The sequence below is a fragment of the Eleutherodactylus coqui genome, chromosome 2 (genome assembly GCF_035609145.1).
Source record: "Eleutherodactylus coqui strain aEleCoq1 chromosome 2, aEleCoq1.hap1, whole genome shotgun sequence".
Classification (NCBI taxonomy): Eukaryota; Metazoa; Chordata; class Amphibia; order Anura; family Eleutherodactylidae; genus Eleutherodactylus; species Eleutherodactylus coqui.
Window position 1 is genome coordinate 84,923,428 of NC_089838.1, and position 18,927 is coordinate 84,942,354.

The 18,927-nt window shown below is 42.2% G+C and overlaps 1 protein-coding gene across 1 annotated transcript in view; it reads right to left on the bottom strand.

Annotated features, from left to right (window-relative positions):
* Nucleotides 1–8,002: 8,002 nt before the first annotated feature.
* The window catches only part of SLC34A1 (solute carrier family 34 member 1), a 44,449-nt gene continuing 33,524 nt past the window's right edge, over nt 8,003–18,927 (bottom strand). Inside the window, exons 11-12 of the mRNA XM_066589270.1 lie at nt 8,789–8,913; nt 8,003–8,698 (exon numbers count right to left, since the gene is read on the bottom strand). Of these exons, the coding sequence (XP_066445367.1) occupies nt 8,126–8,698; nt 8,789–8,913 (698 nt within the window). The 3' untranslated portion in view covers nt 8,003–8,125. The remainder of the gene's footprint in view (nt 8,699–8,788; nt 8,914–18,927) is intronic.

The window sequence follows — 18,927 nt, forward strand, 5'->3', positions numbered from 1 at the left end:
TCCATGAGCACTAGTATGACCAAGAGTATGGCTGCAAATTGAGCGTAAACTAGTCCTCTGCTGCAATCCCATGCCCGGGTGAAGGATAGAGGGTCAAGCAGTCATATTCTATGTCAATAGGGTATGAGGATGAACAATTGATGTCTCCTTAATGTGATTCTTATTGCTTTCAGCAGTTTACGAGTCCAGTAGATGGAATGATGAAATGTATAGTTGGGTAAGCTACGGCAATGGTTTATGTAGCCCAACCTGTGTTAATTGATGATAGTGGCATCTCAGGAGAGCATTTCCTACTGTTAATTAGTAGACAGGTAATTAAAACCAAAGAAAGCTGCTTTCAACCCTAGCACAGGGATTTATAAATCTATAAGCTTAGTGTTTTTGTGCGAGCAATTAAGAATATTTACTCCATGCAACCATATTTTAGTGACTTTGTACTTATTTATTATGTTTAATTACCTCTACTTGTAATATTAAATTATAGTTTGTATTGTACTTTTTTAGATACTGTATTAGACGTACAGTATCTGTATACTTCTCATTTGCTTTCCCATTATGACTCTTTGTGCATTCTTGTATGATTATTGAAGAAAGATGAAAAAATGTTAGAACTGTGTTAGCCAGTAGAGCAAAATATGATTGTTCTCAGCAAGAGAAACCAAGTAATCTTGTAGATATGATACCTTGTAATGCCTGACAAAAATACATGATGTTATAGTGAGCTTTCAAACCTACTTTGGGTTCTTTCTCAGGCATAATGAAATAGATCCGAAAGTCACCATATTAAAAGGCAATTTCAAATCACAAAGTCATAGAAGAATTTGGGAGTACAAATTTATAACAACTTTTGACACTTTCAACAGAGGCCTAAATTCTTCAAGAGGATTCATGCGTGACAGGGAAGTATGAGAAGTCTATAGCACAGATAACACTCTGGCCTGCTGACCCCCTAACACTAATTCAGAGACCATAAAACTTTCACATTCTTATCAGTGGACTATTTAAGTATTTACTTATTTCTCTACTCCTCCTGTTGTGGTATTCCTTCAAGTGCAAATTAATCACATCATGTCTGTGCTCATTTTAAAGGAAGATGAAATGGTCTAAATCATCCAAGTCATAATTTGGTAAATCTTGCTCTTGTGTCCATGAGAATAAAGGCTAGAGTAAAGCAGTAGCTTGGATTCTGGCAAGAATTGCACCCGCAGCTTGTTTGAGGACTTTAAACAGTTATTACCGTATGTCAGAAAGATTTAGTATCTACAAAAGAAACTTGCAGCCATATAATGACAGAAACATCTATCAGAGACAACCCAACTCCCCACAGAGAAGGCAGAGGCAGAAGAAAAAAAGGACAAAAATACAGTAAAATACAGAATAAAATAAAAACATATACATAAAAAAGAAAATGACCCACCACTGGCACCAACAAAATCTATCACCATATACACCCTGTAATCCAAAAGTATGCAAATTATATAACAAAACATCTGAAACAAAATAAGGGTTCCATTCCTGTACTTTATTTGAGTGTAAATATACTAGTTTACAAAAATTCAATGGGTTCATTCTCACATTTTTTTGCACCCGTTTTTTCGTGGGTGCAAAAAATAGTTCCTGCCCCATTTTGTGCGTGTTTGCTCACCAAAGAGCCCCACAGGGAGGTGCACCAACACGCACATCTGCCCTGGCGGCTATGCGCTTAATACAGCACATATCTGTGATCACCAGTTGCTCGTTAGACAAATTAACCTTTTAAATCAGGTGATTGCCGCACCTGTGTGAACGAGCGGTGCGCACGCAAATATGCTTTGCAGTTGCGTAGGCACGAGTGCTAAATACACTCCATAACTGTATACTTACGGTCTTTAGCTTACATAGTTGAATATAGAGCTTAACAATAATCACGCCATCCAGCATGACACGTCAGAGACTACTGTCCAAGGATCTAAAGGCATAGCCGAGTTATGAAGCAGAATGTGCAACATTGTTTCCTTGTCCTAATTATCATTTAAAGTCTCAGACTCGCTGCCTTAAAGAGGACCCATGCCCTGAAATAGAGTCCCTCCTTTAAAATATATTATTTTAAATATATGTAATAAAAAGATGTAAAAAACCAAGATGACAGCCCCAGATCCAATATACAAACAACCCAACTCTCAATCGGAGTTGGCTCTGAACCTCCTGTTGATGTAGTCCTGTCATCCCTTGCGCTCTCCCACAAGCCCACATGGCAAATTTTTTTCTCAGAATACGAGGTCTTACCAGTTATTATGAGATACCATGGATATTTACTGATTTATTATAGCAGTTACCATCGTCAAGTATTAATACAGCAATTACTGAGGGATAACTGTTGTATTAAACCAGTAAATAGCATTGTTTCAGACAGAGCCACAAGATTTTATGATAACCAATGAGATCTCACAGTCTGAGACTGAATCCTGCTGGGGGTGGGGGGGTGGGAGAAAACAGCGGATGCTAGGACCACATCAACAGGACTTACAGACCCGACTCCTGTGGGAAGTCGGGTCATTTGCAAATTGGTCACAGGGTTGCCACCAAGGTTGCTGTTTTTTTTTAGAATTTTATTACATACACTAAATGGACACTTTATTAGAGACAGCAATCTAGTAGCACATTGGACCTCCTTCAGATGTGCCACAGTTCATTGTTCTTCAGGAATATTGGACCATATGGACAGGACAGCTTCCTACAGTTGCTGCAAATGACTGTAGATGGAGGTGCTGACATGTTCTGCTGCCAGGAAAAGTTTAGAGATTCATGCTGCTTGCGCCAAATTCTGATGCTCCCATCAGCGTGACGCAAAAGAAATCTGGATTCATCTGACCAGGCGATGTTTTTCCACTGCTCAGTGATCCAATTTCTTTGCTCTTTTGCCCATTGGAGTCTCGCCTTTTTGTTTCTCTTACACAATAATGGCACTTGTATTAGCTCTTACAGGAAACACAATACTAAATTGAAACCCAGGTACCTGTGCACTATACCATTGTGTAGCACACCTGTTGCAGGTGGTGGTTCAACAACAGTTTCAGGATGAAGCAGCAGTTGATAGACGGAGGTCAGAATTTTTTTTCCCAGTAAAATTATAACTTTAGTAAACTAAGTCAGTATACTATTCCCCCTCAATAGGAGGGATTGGTACTTAGATGTTGCAAAAGTGTTAACCAACATTCCATGTTAACAAAATATTACACCTCTTGGAATGGCAATACACTCCATCTCTCTGGTTGTGGTCCTTCTTCAAACTAGTACTGCATACTTCATTTCCGGAAATCCGTGGCATCACACTAACATCATGTCCTTAATGCACTGTAGGTGCCATCTGCACATAATGCAAACTGTCTCCCCCATTTACACGTAACTGCAAAGCACTGCCTTGCCTACTCACAGACTCCATGAACAGTAGGCATGAAAGATACACAAAACAGCGCTACATCACGCCCATATCATAGCTCTTCTATTGCGCCAAGAGCCTCTGCAACGTGCCTGCCTTGCCACCCCAGTACATTAACCCCCAAATAATCAGTACACATATTTAATGTACTAAAGCCCCACATTACTAATCTACATAACAATTAGTCACGTACATCTGTCATAGTCCGCAAAATCCATAGAGAATGTGCACACTTAATTATCTGAGACCGGTCTCCCATGTCTGGCAGTTTTTGTCAATACGGGAACACAGCGCTGTCATCAACTTTGGGAGGTGTACCGTCCCCCTTCTTTCATGCGGTCTTTGTCTTTCATTTGGCCCTGGTCATCAGGGGACATGAAGCATGGGGACATGGTGACATCACCAGCATGGGGACATCAAGCTCATACCGCTCCGTTGCTGCTGATAACAGCTGCAACCACATCAGCACCGCTATTGCTGGCTCTTGCACTCTGCTTCTCACTGGATGGCCATGCCGCTGCCCTCCTATTTCAGCTGATGGGTGACAATAGTTGGTTTCGCACACAGTTTTTTTTTAAAGGATACATTTTTGTGGCACTTATTGTGGCAACTTTTTGCATTAAGGCTTGAAATGGATTCAGCAGGATGGAGAAGTGTAATTCCTTCCTTTATTTTTCCCATTCCTTCTTGATCCAATTCTAGCTTAGGCACAAAAAACATCAAAAATTGTACTTTTTTTTTTGCAAAAAAACTGTGTGGAAGCACCATATATAGGCGGTAGTTTTCTAATAATAACATTACATGGCTGGGAATAGCAATTGCAGGTGCAGTCAGCAGACTAGTGATCTGGGTGCTGTACCCTCTGTCCTATGAAATGACCACTTCCAGAAGCTGTTATTATGAGCAGGTAGACATAAATTAGAGAGATTGCAACAAATTACAACTGCTCGCAGCAAGACTGTGATACTCAGGTTATTATTGGAGTTATTGCATTACTCCTACTTGTAAAGTGATCACCTTGTCGACTGGCAATACACTAGGGAATTGATCATAATAGAATTACCTAATATAATATTTATATTGGCGCCAAACCAGAGCATTCTAATATGTGAAATGTGTTTGCGCTGTTTTCAATTGCACTTGAAGGGAGGAAATATCTACTGAGGTATCTCATGGTATTGTCGGTATAGTATGCTGGCAGGTTCCCTGGAGATAATTAACCTGTTTTGAACAGTATCTGTGCATTAAGGGATAAAGAACAGAGTGTCCTCCTACACCTTCCCAGAGCTTACCTGACATACTCACTGTAATTGGTATTTTCTAGCTCAGTTAATCCAGCTGAGACTAGTATTTCCCCCAATGAGTCAATAGGTTCCTGTCCATAAGCATTATACCTAGTGAACACTATGCAAATAGTATAATGTTTAATCTTACAGCTTCTCAAGATCTCAAAAAGTTTCACTTTTCATGTTGAAAAAAAAACAAACAAACGCCATTATTTAAAGTGAATCTGTCACCATGAAAACCCAACTCTTTTTCTATTATACTGTGTTTCCTCAAAAATAAGCCCCACCCCTAAAATTAAACCGTACCCTGATCTTTGAGGGTGCTTGAAATATAAGCCTTATCTCTAAAATACTCCCTAGCTACACTATGTAATAAAGAGCAATACATTACCTAGCAGGCGCAGTCTGGGTCCCTCCCGCTGCTCTCCGGAGCTCCTGCTTCAGTCCTCAGCCGCCGATACGAGATCACTTGCTGGTAACAGGGTTCGTAAAATCTGCCTCCAGCAAGCTATGACTTTGATTGGTTCTTAAGCGCCGCAGCTGAGCCAATCAATGCAGCGCTCAATGAACCAATGCGATAACTGTGATTGGATCTTTGAGCGCTGCGTTAATTGGCTGAGCCACGGTGCTCAAGAACCAATCAGAGCCATCGCTTCCTGGAGGCGGGGTTTACGAACCCCGTTACGAGGAAACGGTCTTCTGTCAGCAGATGACGATTGAAGCAAGAGACCCGGAGACCTGCGGGATGGACCAGGACAGCCCCTGCTAAGTAAGTATGATAAGACATCCCTTGAAAATAAGATCATGTGCCTCTTTTAGGGAAAAGTTTAATATAAGACAGGGTCTTATTTTGGGGGGAAACATGGTATGCAGATAACAGGAGAAACACTGATTCCAAAGATTTAATTATTACCTCTGAACTTACTTTCAGTCCTTGCAGTAAACTCATAAATGGTCTCTGCTCAGTATGCTTGCAAGGGACTGGAGGAGCCTTTAGAAAACTCTCTGATGTCCGCAAATCCTTATCCCCCATGCAAACTTATGTTAGTGCTACTATCTGGCTCTTCTGCACTGGCAGCACAGTGTTTCTGCATTAAGCAGTGGTGGCACTGCGGCACGTGCCGGCTCCGAGATAGTGCTGCTGCACCACAAATGTAAAGGCTAGCCGAAAGAATACTGAGAAGTGAAGGTGCCAACCCCTTGTGTGACAAGCAGTTATGAGATTAGTGCATCGGTCACTCAGGTGGATAGTAGAAGGGGTCCAATATAAGCACCAGACAGAGCATCAACATGTGCAGTGTGGCCATGCCTTCTTGTTCGCACTCACCCTCTTCCCCCATTGGGAATAAGTGCAGGATACTTGCAGCAGCAACTACAGCAGGGCTAAAACTGGCAAAAAGACCCAGGATCCCTGCCTAGGAACTAAGTGAAGGAGGAAGGGGAGCTTCACTACCAATGATATGTGCGAATGGGGCCTGCATGACATCCTCATTTTGGGATGAGTGATGGTTAGGGATGATGGCCACTGCTATGAGAGTGTCAGAGAGCGCATGGCAGGAGAGGGAATCTCTTTCTCTCACTTGTTTGCAGTGCAAGCCAGTGTGCTGGAGGAGAGGGAATCTCCTTTCCTTCTGCCCAGAGATGACAATCGAGCCTAGGCAGGAGAGCAGAGTACATGGGAGAAGCAGCAGTCCACTTTCCCACAGATGTACTATTGAGGAGATGTGAGTGGCTTTCCATGTATAAAAGAGTAATTGACAGTGTGTTACACAGCGCTTAGAGTGAGCACAGCAGTTAGCAAGTGGCGGAGGGTACGCTGAAGGAGGAATAGTGATTGCTGGCATAGGAGTAGCTGGTGTGGAGCAGGATGGACTAATCTGTGACTCAGAGTCTCAGACACTATGGCTATCAGAGGGACTGAGACAGTGGGAATGAGGTAAACTTCTAACCAACACCAGGCATTGTGTTTTGGAAGTGAACCATGTTATAAGTTGTAGACCACAATATAATTAATTTCCAGCTGTCAAGCCGTATCAGGGAGCGACAAATAAGCTAAACTTTAGTAAAGCAAAATTTGATCAGCTCAGAACTATCATCGGTAGCATTTATTGGGACAACATCCTCAAAATAACAATACAGACGACAAATGGGAGGAGTTTAAAAGGATCCTAATCACCTCATGTGAGCAGTTCATTCCCTTTAAAAAAAAAAAAATAATGAGAGGGCAATAAATAAAAAAAAGAAAGTGTTTAAACTGCTAAAACAAGAAGGCAGCGAAGAAGCGCTAAAATCATACAGGGAAAAAAAATAAATCATGTAAAGAAAAGATCAAAATTTGCTAAGGAGGCAGAAAGCGAGAAAAAATAACCCTAACCTATTCTTCAATTATATAAACAGTAAAAGGCTTTGCACTGAAAACACTGGCCCTCTAACAAATAATGCAGGAGAAACCATAGACGACAATGGGGGAAGGCAAACCTATTAAAGAGTTTTCTTCAAGTGTATTCATGAATGAAAAAGAAATGTCACACGAGATGAAGGGGAGTAAAACGAACCCCCCCCCACCCCCCGGCTTAAAATTGCATGCCTAACACTGGAGGAAGTCCAGAGTCGGTTAAAGGGGATTAAAATGGATAAATCACAAGGCCCAGATGGAATACACCCACGGGTTCTAAGGGAACTAAGTGATGTGATAGCTAGACCGCTATTTCTTGTATTTATGGACACTATTGAGACCGGGGTTGTCTCATTGCCAATGTAGTTCCAAAATACAGAAAGGGGTAAAAGAGCCTGGTAACTACATGCCGGTAAGTCTCACTTGAATAATTGGAAAAATATTCAAGGAGTTTCTGAGAGATGCAGCATAAACGATAGACAATGAGCTGAACGATGATCGTTGAGTGTAAATAGCTGTCGTTCAGTACTGAACAGCTGCTCTGTTAAGTCAGTGGAGGGGGAGTAAAATGTCCTCCAGCTGCCCCGTTGTGAGCCAACGATACTCACTCTTGTATAGCAACACGAGAGGGAGTATGAACGGGGACGAGTGTCGGGCATCGTTTGCCTGACATTCTTCCCGTCTAAATGGGCCTTTTACTCCAGGGTAGTGAAAGTGAGTTCAGAGATAATAATCACATTATTGGATGCTGTGTCTTTTCAGTTATCTACACATTTACGTTGTTCAAAGCTGTTTTTCATGGTGAAAGACTTTCATGAAGTAACATACAGTACTCTACATATGCAGTATATAATTTATTAGTAATATATATATTTATGTATTGTATATTGATGAACCAGGAACATAAATTGATGGTGAAAAACACAATCAGAAGAGCCTTCCAGAGAAGGTTATTTTGGGATATTCCTTATTAATGTCTGATGAGGATCTTTGATGACGTATATCAGCCATAGCTGGTAATATCCACTAGAGCCGTGTAGCATTCTGAAATTGGGTACTGTACAGTCTTAAAGATTGTAAGGAAAGAGGGAACTCTTCTCCATAAGAAATGAATGGGTTATCATAACCCACCTTTTCTTTATCTACAGGGGATCTTTCTTGACCTAGTACGGAATCTGTATCCTCATTCTTCTTTGAGCAGGTATGGTGATCAGTACAGCAGAGAGTAGCATTGGCAATCACTTTATCCATTGGTTTCAGAGAATGCATCCACGTGGGGAGAAAATCCCATGTGTGAAGTCTGTTTGGCAGCCACTGAGGACTGTGGACTTGTAGCAAATTCACAGCTCCAACGAAAAGCAATAGACCAATAAAAGGTGCCCCGACACCGACAAGAACCTTCCAGCCAGCCATAGAAATGGCAAAGATCAGTGAGGGTAGAAGCAAAAAGCACACAATCAAATAAAGAACAGCAAACCAGCGGTATTTAGCAGTTCGCTTCCCGAGAGTCTTTGCCATTCGGATGGGCAGTCTTGTGAAGGGTAATGGATACCACAACAAAATACCAGAGATGTTGAAGAAGAAGTGGCACAGGGCAATCTGTGGCAAAAGTATCAATCATAAATTATTGTTTGTAAGACCACAGAGAAAACAGGTAAGAAATTCAAAATATTGAGTGAACCATCGCACCTGAAATGCATTAGTAAGTTTGTCTCCAGGACTTGCTAAAGCTGCAAGGATTGCAGTAGTGGTTGTCCCAATGTTAGAGCCAAGGGTGAGGGGGTAGGCACGTTCAATGCTTATCACTCCAATGCCTGGAAAATACAAGGAAGCGTCAGGACTGTGAAAAACATGCAAAGTGGCTGAATGTTTTATACTTAAAGGGGTTGTCCCGCGCCGAAACGGGGTTTTTTTTTTTCAATAGCCCCCCCGTTCGGCGCGAGACAAACCCGATGCAGGGGTTAAAAAAGAAAACCGGACAGTGCTTACCTGAATCCCCGCGCTCCGGTGACTTCTTACTTACCTGGTGAAGATGGCCGCCGGGATCTTCACCCTCGGTGGACCGCAGAGCTTCTGTGCGGTCCATTGCCGATTCCAGCCTCCTGATTGGCTGGAATCGGCATGTGACGGGGCGGAGCTACGAGGAGCCGCTCTCCGGCACGAGCGGCCCCATTCAGAAAAGAAGAAGACCGGACTGCGCAAGCGCGTCTAATCTAGCGATTAGACGCTGAAAATTAGACGGCACCATGGAGATGAGGACGCTAGCAACGGAACAGGTAAGTGAATAACTTCTGTATGGCTCATAATTAATGCACAATGTACATTACAAAGTGCATTAATATGGCCATACAGAAGTGTATACCCCCACTTTGTTTCGCGGGACAACCCCTTTAAGTATTTACCCCTCTGCTCATCATGTTCTCGTATTGTTGTATGTGCTTATTAATCATACCAGATCTGGGCCATATATATTATTTCAATTTGCCAGCACACTTTCTGTATCAATGCCTCATGGTTTTTAAGATCTCTGCTTAGGCTTTAATCACATCTATGTCAGAGGCTCCATTTAGAGCCTACGGTACAGATCCATGCAGAGTGCTGGTTGAAATAGTCGTACAGGGAGGACTATTTCATCTGGTAAAAATGCCAGACCAGTGCAGGAACCAAATAGACCCCATTATAGTCAATGGGGTCAGTTCGCTACAGTTTGGTTCCATTATGAGATGATTCCATTCATCCAGGGGATTCTGAAGAAAAAGTGGCTGAATTCTTTTTACAAAAGTGGAATATGGTAAAAGGATGACCAGGGTCAGTCTTAGGTTGAGTGCCATCTTGTGTAGAATTTTTTTGGTGCCCCCTGTTATAAGAAAAAGTGAAAATGTACATATATTCCACTGTTGAGCAGTCTGCCTGTACTCAACTTGTGCAAGATAGTAGCATAACCATACCAGAACAGCTCGCTAAATAAATACTGTATCAGAACAAAGCTCAGTATATAAACACAGAACTGGAAACAACATCAGGATATAAATACAGCACCAGAATCAAGCTCATACCATAAGTACAGAACCCAAACTAAAAGTTCAGTACATAAATACAGCACCAGGACCAAGCTCTTACCATAAATACAGCACCAGAACGAAGCAATCTTGTTGCAGGGATGCCAATAGACTAAGTGTTAAGATAATATTCTTTATATATATGAGATTCTTTCTATAGAACAGAGAAGTCTACTACACTATTCCATTCAATGAAAATGTACACTAAGGCCTAACAGAAGTCAAAAGGACACTTCTTTGTACTGTTTATAGTGCTTCCACAAGGTAATAGTGCTGTCTTTGTGCTCCTTAAGATATTGTCCCTATTGTGCCCCATAAGATAATAGTGCACCTTTTGTATCCCCATAAGTTAATAATGTCTTCTTTGTGTCCCCATAAAGTTATAATGCCTTTTTTAAGCCCCCACAAGGTAATACTGCTCCTCTTGTGGTTCCCATAAGGTAATGGTGCCCCCACAATATAATACTGCCCCCTTTGTGTCTCTATAAGGTAATAGTGTTCCCTTTGTGTGGCCATAATTTGATAGTGCTCCCTTTTTGACCCACAGTTGAATTCTGCATCCTTTGTACTCCCACAACACATTAGTGTCCCCTTTGTTCCACCATCATGTAATAGTACTCCCTTTGTGCCTTCCTCTGTGTGGAGTTTTGCTTTACTTGTTTAATATATTTACTTCCTCCATGTGGTAGTATCTTGTGGAGTGACGTAAATCCTCCTCCTCCCAGCTCTGTCTCCTCTCTTCAGATGTTCAGAGGTGCTGAAGTGGAGGAGGATGATGACCCCTAGACCACTGGTTGCTCCAACTAAGGCTTACAGTTAACTAAAACCCCCAAGTCCTTTTCCATGTCAGTGTTTCCCATTTAGTGTGTAATGGTAACATGTATTTCCTCTGCCCATGTGCATAACCTTACATTTATCACTGTTAAATCCGATTTGCCACTTTTCTACCCAAAACTTATCTAGATCCTCTTGCAATCTCCTTGCGTCCTTTATTGTATTAATTTCTTTACACAGTATTGTGTCACCTGCAAATATTGCTATTTTACTGTGCAATCCTTCTACCAGGTCATTAGTAAATATATGAAAAAGAATAGGGCCCAGTACTGCCCCCTGTGGTACCCTATCAGTAACTGTGACCCAATCAGAGTATGTACCATTTATAACCACTGTCTGCTTTCTATCACCGAGCCAGTTACATACCAGCTTACATATATTCTTATCCAGACCAAGCATTCTCATTTTAGATACCAACCTTTTATATGTCACAGTGTCAAACGTTCGGAAAAGTCCAGATACAGAAGATTTAATAACTCTTCCCAGTCCAGTCTAGAACTTACCTCCTCATAGAAGCTGATTAGATTGGTTTGACAGCAGTGATCTCTCACAAACCCATGTTGATACGGAGTCATACAGCTATTTTCCTTAAGGTCCTCCAGGATAGCAGCTATTAGAAACCCTTCAAACATTTTACCCCCAATAGAAGTAGGACTTACCAGCCTGCAGTTTCCAGGTTCCCTTTTTGACCCCTTTTTAAATATTGGCACCACATTGGCTACGCGCCAATCCAGTGGAACAGACCTGTTCCTATACAGTCCTTAAATATAAGAAACAAGGGTCTGTGTATCACATTACTTAATTCCCTTAGAACCTGGGGGGTGTATGCAATCGGGACCTGGAGATTTGTCTATTTTAATCTTTTTAAGACGGCTCTGTACCTCTTCCTGGGCTAGGCAGGTGATATTTAGTGGAGAGTTTACATTATCATTCTGCATCTCATCTGACATTTCAGTTTCCTTTGTGAATACTCTGGAGAAGAAGCTATTTAATAGATGTTTTCTCTACAATTTCTCCTACATTATTTATAAAAGGACTAACACTTTCAGTATTAATCTTTTTACTATTTATATAGTTAAAGGGGTTGTCTCACGCCGAAACAGGGATTTTTTTTCCATAGGTCCCCGTTCGGCGCAGGACAACCCCAAAGGATGTGTTAAAAAAAAAAAAAAATGTATTACTTACCCGAATCCCCGCTCTGCGACGTCTTCCTTCTTCCTTCTTCTTCCTTCACCAAGATGGCCGCCGGGATCTTCACCCACGATGCACCGCGGGTCTTCTCCCATGGTGCACCGTGGGCTCTGTGCGGTCCATTGCTGATTCCAGCCTCCTGATTGGCTGGAACCGGCACACGTGATGGGGCGGAGCTACGAGGACCAGCTCTCCGGCACGAGCAGCCCCATTCACCAGGAAGAAGGCCGCACAGCGCAAGCGCGTCTAGAAAAGCAAGAAGACATTAGAATTAGACGGATCCATGGCGATGGGGACGCTAGCAACGGAGCAGGTAAGTGAATAACTTCTGTATGGCTCATATTTAATGCACGATGTATATTACAAAGTGCATTAATATGGCCATACAGAAGTGTATAACCCCACTTGCTATCGCGAGACAACCCCTTTAAGGAACAGTTAAGGGTTAGCTTTACTCTCTTTAGCAATAAGTCTCTGTCTCCATCTTTGCTGCTTTTATCTGATTTTTAAGTAATTTATTTTTTTGCCTTTTAGGTTTTTAGTGCCTCTTCACTGCCTTCTTGCTTTAGTACTTTAAATGCTTTCTTTTTGATGTTTATTGCCCCTTTACATCTTTATTGAGCCACATTGGTTTTCTCCTATTGCTAATCCTTTTATTTCTGTAAGGTATGAACCTCTCACAGTAAGTACTTAGGATGTTTTTAAACGTTCCCCATTCATTGTTTGTACTCTTATTTTTGAGAATATTATCCCAGTCAATAAAATTGTGAAAATGGAATACCCCTTTGATTTATTATGTAGGTGAGGCAGACAACATGATTTAACCAGTGTTAGTCCAATACTGAGCAGTTTATAGGATGTCGTACATGACGTTTCACACATTTTTATTATCCGCTCCATGTTCTGTAGGTAGATCTTTTTAAATTAGTATTTTAATTAAAATAAATGACACTAAATGAGTCCCAGAGCAGTGGGATAAAGACCTGCGAACCCAGTTCTCTGATTATTTAATTGCTGTAAAATAAACACAGTGTATTGATACTGGAATAAATGTTATATCCTGTTCAACTAGACCACCAAATTCCTCCCAGACCGTGGCCCCGCGCCAAGGGTACAGGTTATTGAGTAAACTTCCTCTATTTATTCATAGGCACGCTTTTCCCTAAAGCAGTGAAACTACAATTCACTGTGATATTCTAGACTTACGGTGTATTCTCACAACTACACAACATTTTACAGACTACATGGAGTATACAAATAATCTACATGGAACACTGAGTAAGGGCTTATTCACACGTCAGTATGTTCCATCAGTGTGTCAAAACCAGGATCAGGTCCAAAATACGGAAGAAATGCAAATATTTTCCATTAGGCCTCATGTCCACGGGGAAAATCAGGCCAGCTACAGATTCTCCATGGGGAAGCCGTAGCAGGTCCCTCCTGCCCCGCGGACATGAGGGCTGAAAATTAGAATTACTCACCTGCTCCGGACGCTCCGGATCTTCCCTTCTTCGCGGCTTGATCTTCTCTCCGTCGTGGCCGGATCGTCTTTCTTCGGCCCGACGGGTTTGCTCAGCTTGCCGGCTGCGTGCTGCGCGCATGCGCCGGGCGCATCCACCGGCCCGAAGAAAGAAGATCCGGCCGCGACGGAGAGAAGATCAAGCCACAAAGAAGGGAAGATCTGGAGCGTCCGGAGCAGGTGAGTTTAATTCTGGTGCAGGTCTCCCATGGATCCGGACAGCTTCCATAGGCATCAATAGAAGCCTGCGGGAGCCGTCCCCACGGGAGACTCGCACTTAAATGGAGCATGTCCAGATTTTTTCCTGCACGCGGGACCCGCGCCTGCAGGGAAAAATGACATCTGCAGGTATTTAACTACCTGCTGGTGTCTAATGCATCCCTATAGGGCACGGATCCGCGTGCGGGAAAAACGCTGCGGATTGTAAATGTTAATTTGCCCCTGGACATGAGGCCTTATACTTTCTCTCTGTACGCTCCACTCCTGGTTTTGGCTCATATAATACTGATGAAATATACCAACATGTGAATAAGCCCTAAGTCTGGTAATTTTTAATCTTTCCAGTAAAAAGGTCTATTAAGTATTTAGGCATCCAACTTTACCCAAAGACCCCAAATTTACCCCAAAACTGGTAGGCAATGAGTCCTTGAATCTGATGTTAATCTTCCACAAGTGACATACTGCACATGTGCAGACACAATGTTGTCCTCAGTCTCAGTTGAGATAGCAGTGAGATATGAGGGACGGTAATACATCGCACTGCCATGCCTCTTCTACAGTACCGCACTATTGAATATTGGGAGACATTACCATCTGCTGACTACCCACATTAGACTCCTGGTAACATTACCTGGCCCACATCAGGGAATATACCCCGAGGTAGGTGATCCACGCACAGATTACGGACAGCATATATACAGGATTATTACAAATGATCTTCTTGATTTGAAACCCCCAAAACTCACATTTAATGACACTCAGATACATAAATTTAATATCAATGGAAATGAACTCAAAATTATTCATTTAGCAGAACTGTCTACCAGTAAGATGTCCTTGTTGTCCATAGCAACCAATCACAGCGCAGCTTTCATTTCTCAAGCTGCTGAGGTAAAATGAAAGCTGCCCTGTGATTGGTTGATAGGGGCAACAAGGAGAGTTGGGATAAATTTAAATGAAAATTCACATCAGAAATCCATGTGATTCTGACAGATTTCTGATACGGATTTTCATATGTTAGAGCTACAGATTCAAATGCCAATGGAAAAAAAACTGTGTGTCATTGCACCTGGGGCAAATACCCCCACACCACCATCAGCTACACTCTGTAATGTTGGATTATCATAGGGATGATTGGACTGGCTACTCTGTGCTCGAGTCTCCAGGGGGGCCCATTGAGATCACCCGTATGACAATTCACGTTGGTAAAATTCTCGCTACAGGGAGCGAAAACGGTTAAATTCATTACTACACACACACACAGGCTTCTATTTCTGCATGTGATCTCTCCCAGGCTCACAGAATGATGTCTTCCCTCTTTACCTCCCCCTCTCATGGTCCAGGGTTGGGAGTAGAATAAGTGACAAGATTCATGCTGTGAATCTGTGGGGGGTCATGCACAGAGATGGAAGGCTATGTGAGTGTAGTAATGAATTTAACCTCTTCCTCTCCATGCTGCTGGAGTTTTAGCAGCATGGCCCTATACTGTTTTGGGACACACAGAAAGCCCTAGTACTAATTGGGGCCACAGAAGATCATGTTACTAATTGGGGAACACAGGAGGACCTCTTACTAATTGGGACCACAAACGGGGTCACTATTATTAATTGGGCCACAGAAGGGGTCCTGTTACTAAGTCAGATGTTGTGCAGCAATTCTGCACCATTTGGTGTGGATTTTGGTACAGATTCACAGCATATATCACCCCATCAATTGTAGGGACTAAATCTGACGCAAATCCACACAGAATGGTTCTCAGTCAAGCAGGAGTCAATAGGGCAACTCAGTACTAATGATTAAAAACCAATGCATTTCTTATGGTGTTTCTGTAATGCCCAGATAAACTTCCTGTCCATAGGGCAGGAGGCCTAGTCCTGGTCATGTGATGCCAACAGTTTAACTGGACACTCGGGATGATATGCCATAGAAATAATGAAGGCGCAACCCTCTAAGCTACTAGAAGATGTAGATCAAAGTCCAATGTGTGATGGTGAAAGCACTTCTTTTTTATTATTTTTTCAGAAATTAAAAACCAGCAATGGAATATGCGTTTCAGGGAAGAACCCCTTCGTCAGTTCGGCTGGATAGGACAACAGGATGCCTAGGGGTGACACGATTCCAAAGATATATAGGATGTGTCGGAGGTCCTGTGTGCAGGAGGACAGGGGAGAAAAAAGTGCTTTAACAGTGTTAAAGCACTTTTTTCTCCCCTGTCCTCCTGCACACAGGACCTCCAACACATCCTATATATCTTTGGAATCGTGTCACCCCTAGGCATCCTGTTGTCCTATCCAGCCGAACTGACGAAGGGGTTCTTCCCCGAAACGCGTATTCCATTGCTGGTTTTTAATTTCTGAAAAAATAATAAAAAAGAAGTGCTTTCACCATCACACATTGGACTTTGATCTACATCTTCTAGTAGCTTAGAGGGTTGCGCCTCCATACCAGTTCTTTTCACATCCTTTTTGCTACACTTACGCCCACACTGGTGGAGCGTCATCTGGTTGGCAGCACCTCCACCATTCAAAATACTCAATCATTGAAAACTCTGTGTACTCCATAAATATTCCACTACCCTCACTGGGTCTTGCTCCACCCTCCTTTTTCATTTCTTTTACTCTCATAGAAATAATGGAGACGAGTCCAGCTGTAGTTTAGTAATCTGAGAGTGTGCAAATTTACTAACTTTGAAACTTGCAGTTCTCTGTAAAACGTATTTGAAATGAGTACACCAAGATGCAGCACTAAACAGGCAATTTGAGTACTACCAGAAGATACAGCAGTATTGAATTGAGGATACTCTGACTTCAACGCTCTCTCACGTCCTTTCCTGGAGATTGATTAATTAGACAATTTCCACACTGGTGAATTTAGATGAATACTTGAGTTAGATTTGACTAAGGGATTTATGAAGCAGAGGGACGAGTGGGTGTAATGCTAATCCTGGCTTTGACTTCACCGGGTAGCTATAACTCACTATTAATTGAAGATGGACCTCAGAAAGGTTCTTCTTTTACTCCGCTGTAGAGTACCAGGGGAGTGAGTTTCCACCTCACTCCACCTTGGGTAACAAATGTGCTGAACTAACTCATCCTCTCCACAACTGGACTGCAAACGTTCCTCTCTGACACCTAGCTTAGTCTGACTAACTGCTCTCTGTCACTTCCTTTTATCACCTCTCTTTCCTTCCTGCACTTTCTGGACTCCTCCCTCTCTTGCATAGGGACTTGTATGTTTGTTTCCCACTCTTGGAGCTCTGCACCAGTGAAATTAAACCTGACTGTCCGCCAATGAGAGACCAGCTGACATCAGTGTTAAGCTCTAGGTTCAAGAGGAGAAGGGGAGACATGGTAGACACGGCAGGCAGACAGGACAAGTGTGCTGCTAGTGTTCTGTAGGACCCGCTGCTCCACCACATTTCCATATTTTTGTCCATCCCCTGTATCTGTATACCCAAACTGCTCTACTTGAACATGTCTAACATGTTCACTTGAAGTACATTATTTACGTAATCTTATGCTTCTTATTTTCTGAATATGTTTGTCCTAAAGCAAGCATGTGTATCAAGAAGAGGCAATCTCATATACAGAATAGCTAACAGAACATCCAGAATATCAAGCAGTCAAGGAGATTATAGAGAACTTTAAGAGGGTATTCCCATCTTGGCTTTTCATAGCCAAAATTGGGATCTGCTGCCATGGCTGCCAGCCACCCAGCTGAAGCCTATGGAAAGAGCTAAGAGCTTAGCACAGCACTGTTTTTGTAGTTCTCATTGAAGTGAATGGAAGCTATGTAAACAGCATAGCACAGCACTCCCCAAGTTACCAAAAAAGCGTAGCACACTCTTTGTTGTGCTGTTTCCATAGCTTCCTTTCACTTCAATGAGAGATAAGAAAACAAGGCTGCACTACGCACTCAGCTCTTTCTGATAGGTGCTCGGCATAGAGTGGCCAAATTTAACCATCATGGCCATAGAAATGTGATATGGGAATACCCCTTTAAAAGTGTTACTGTGCTTTCCAAACAATTTCGACATCTCATAGGGGCATGTTAAAAGTTTTTATAACTGTGAGTCCAGGTTCTGAGACCACCGATGGCTCGAAAGAAGCAGCTGAAGCGCTCATTCAAGCACTCTCAAAGCTCTCATGCTGAAGATGGACTCAACAGAAAGTCTATGGCAGTTTTGGCTGTCAGGATGCAAGGAATATTTTTTCTTTATTTTGCCTTATTGCATTATGACAGCCATAACTTTTTCCATGTAGATATATACATTGTTTATCTTTCATAAACTGTTTTTAGGGAATGCAAACCCCACCGCCCAACAATTCCATGACTATTATACTATTTGCCATGTGATGTAAACAACGGTACCTTTTTTCTCTAAAGTATAATATCTTGTTAACAACTTTTTAAAACATTAAAGTGGTTGTACCACAATTCCAAGTTATCCCCTATCCTATGGTTAGTGGATAACTTGCCGATCTCTGGGAGTCTCACCACTGAGACCCCCACTGATCTGCAGAACAGGAATCCTATCTCCCATTCTTCCTATCACTGCGCTCCACTTAATTTTAATAGGACTTCTCAGATCTGCACTTGAATGAGGCGCTTGTAATGCCTCAATTTGTGAGTGCTGTCTGCTATATTTTTCAGCATTTTCGCATTTTTTCATGCACCCTATTACCCATCATAATGATGGGGTGCCTTAAAATGCTCTGTCAAACGCTGTAAAAAGCTTTAAAAAATGTAGCTCAAAATCACGGTAAAATGCCCGCAGTTCCGAGCGGAGTTTAACTCAACGCATTTTTGAGATTGGCCTTAAGGACATGGTCCTTTTTTTAAATAATAAAACTTTTTAAAACTGTATTTTTACTTTTGCAGTTTGATGTAATAGCACAGTATTACATTATACCATGCTCTGACATGGCAACTAAATAGCACCCCACGATCTCATCGCGGCGGGCCATTCATGACTGCTAAATTCCGATTGAGGCATTTAAATGCTG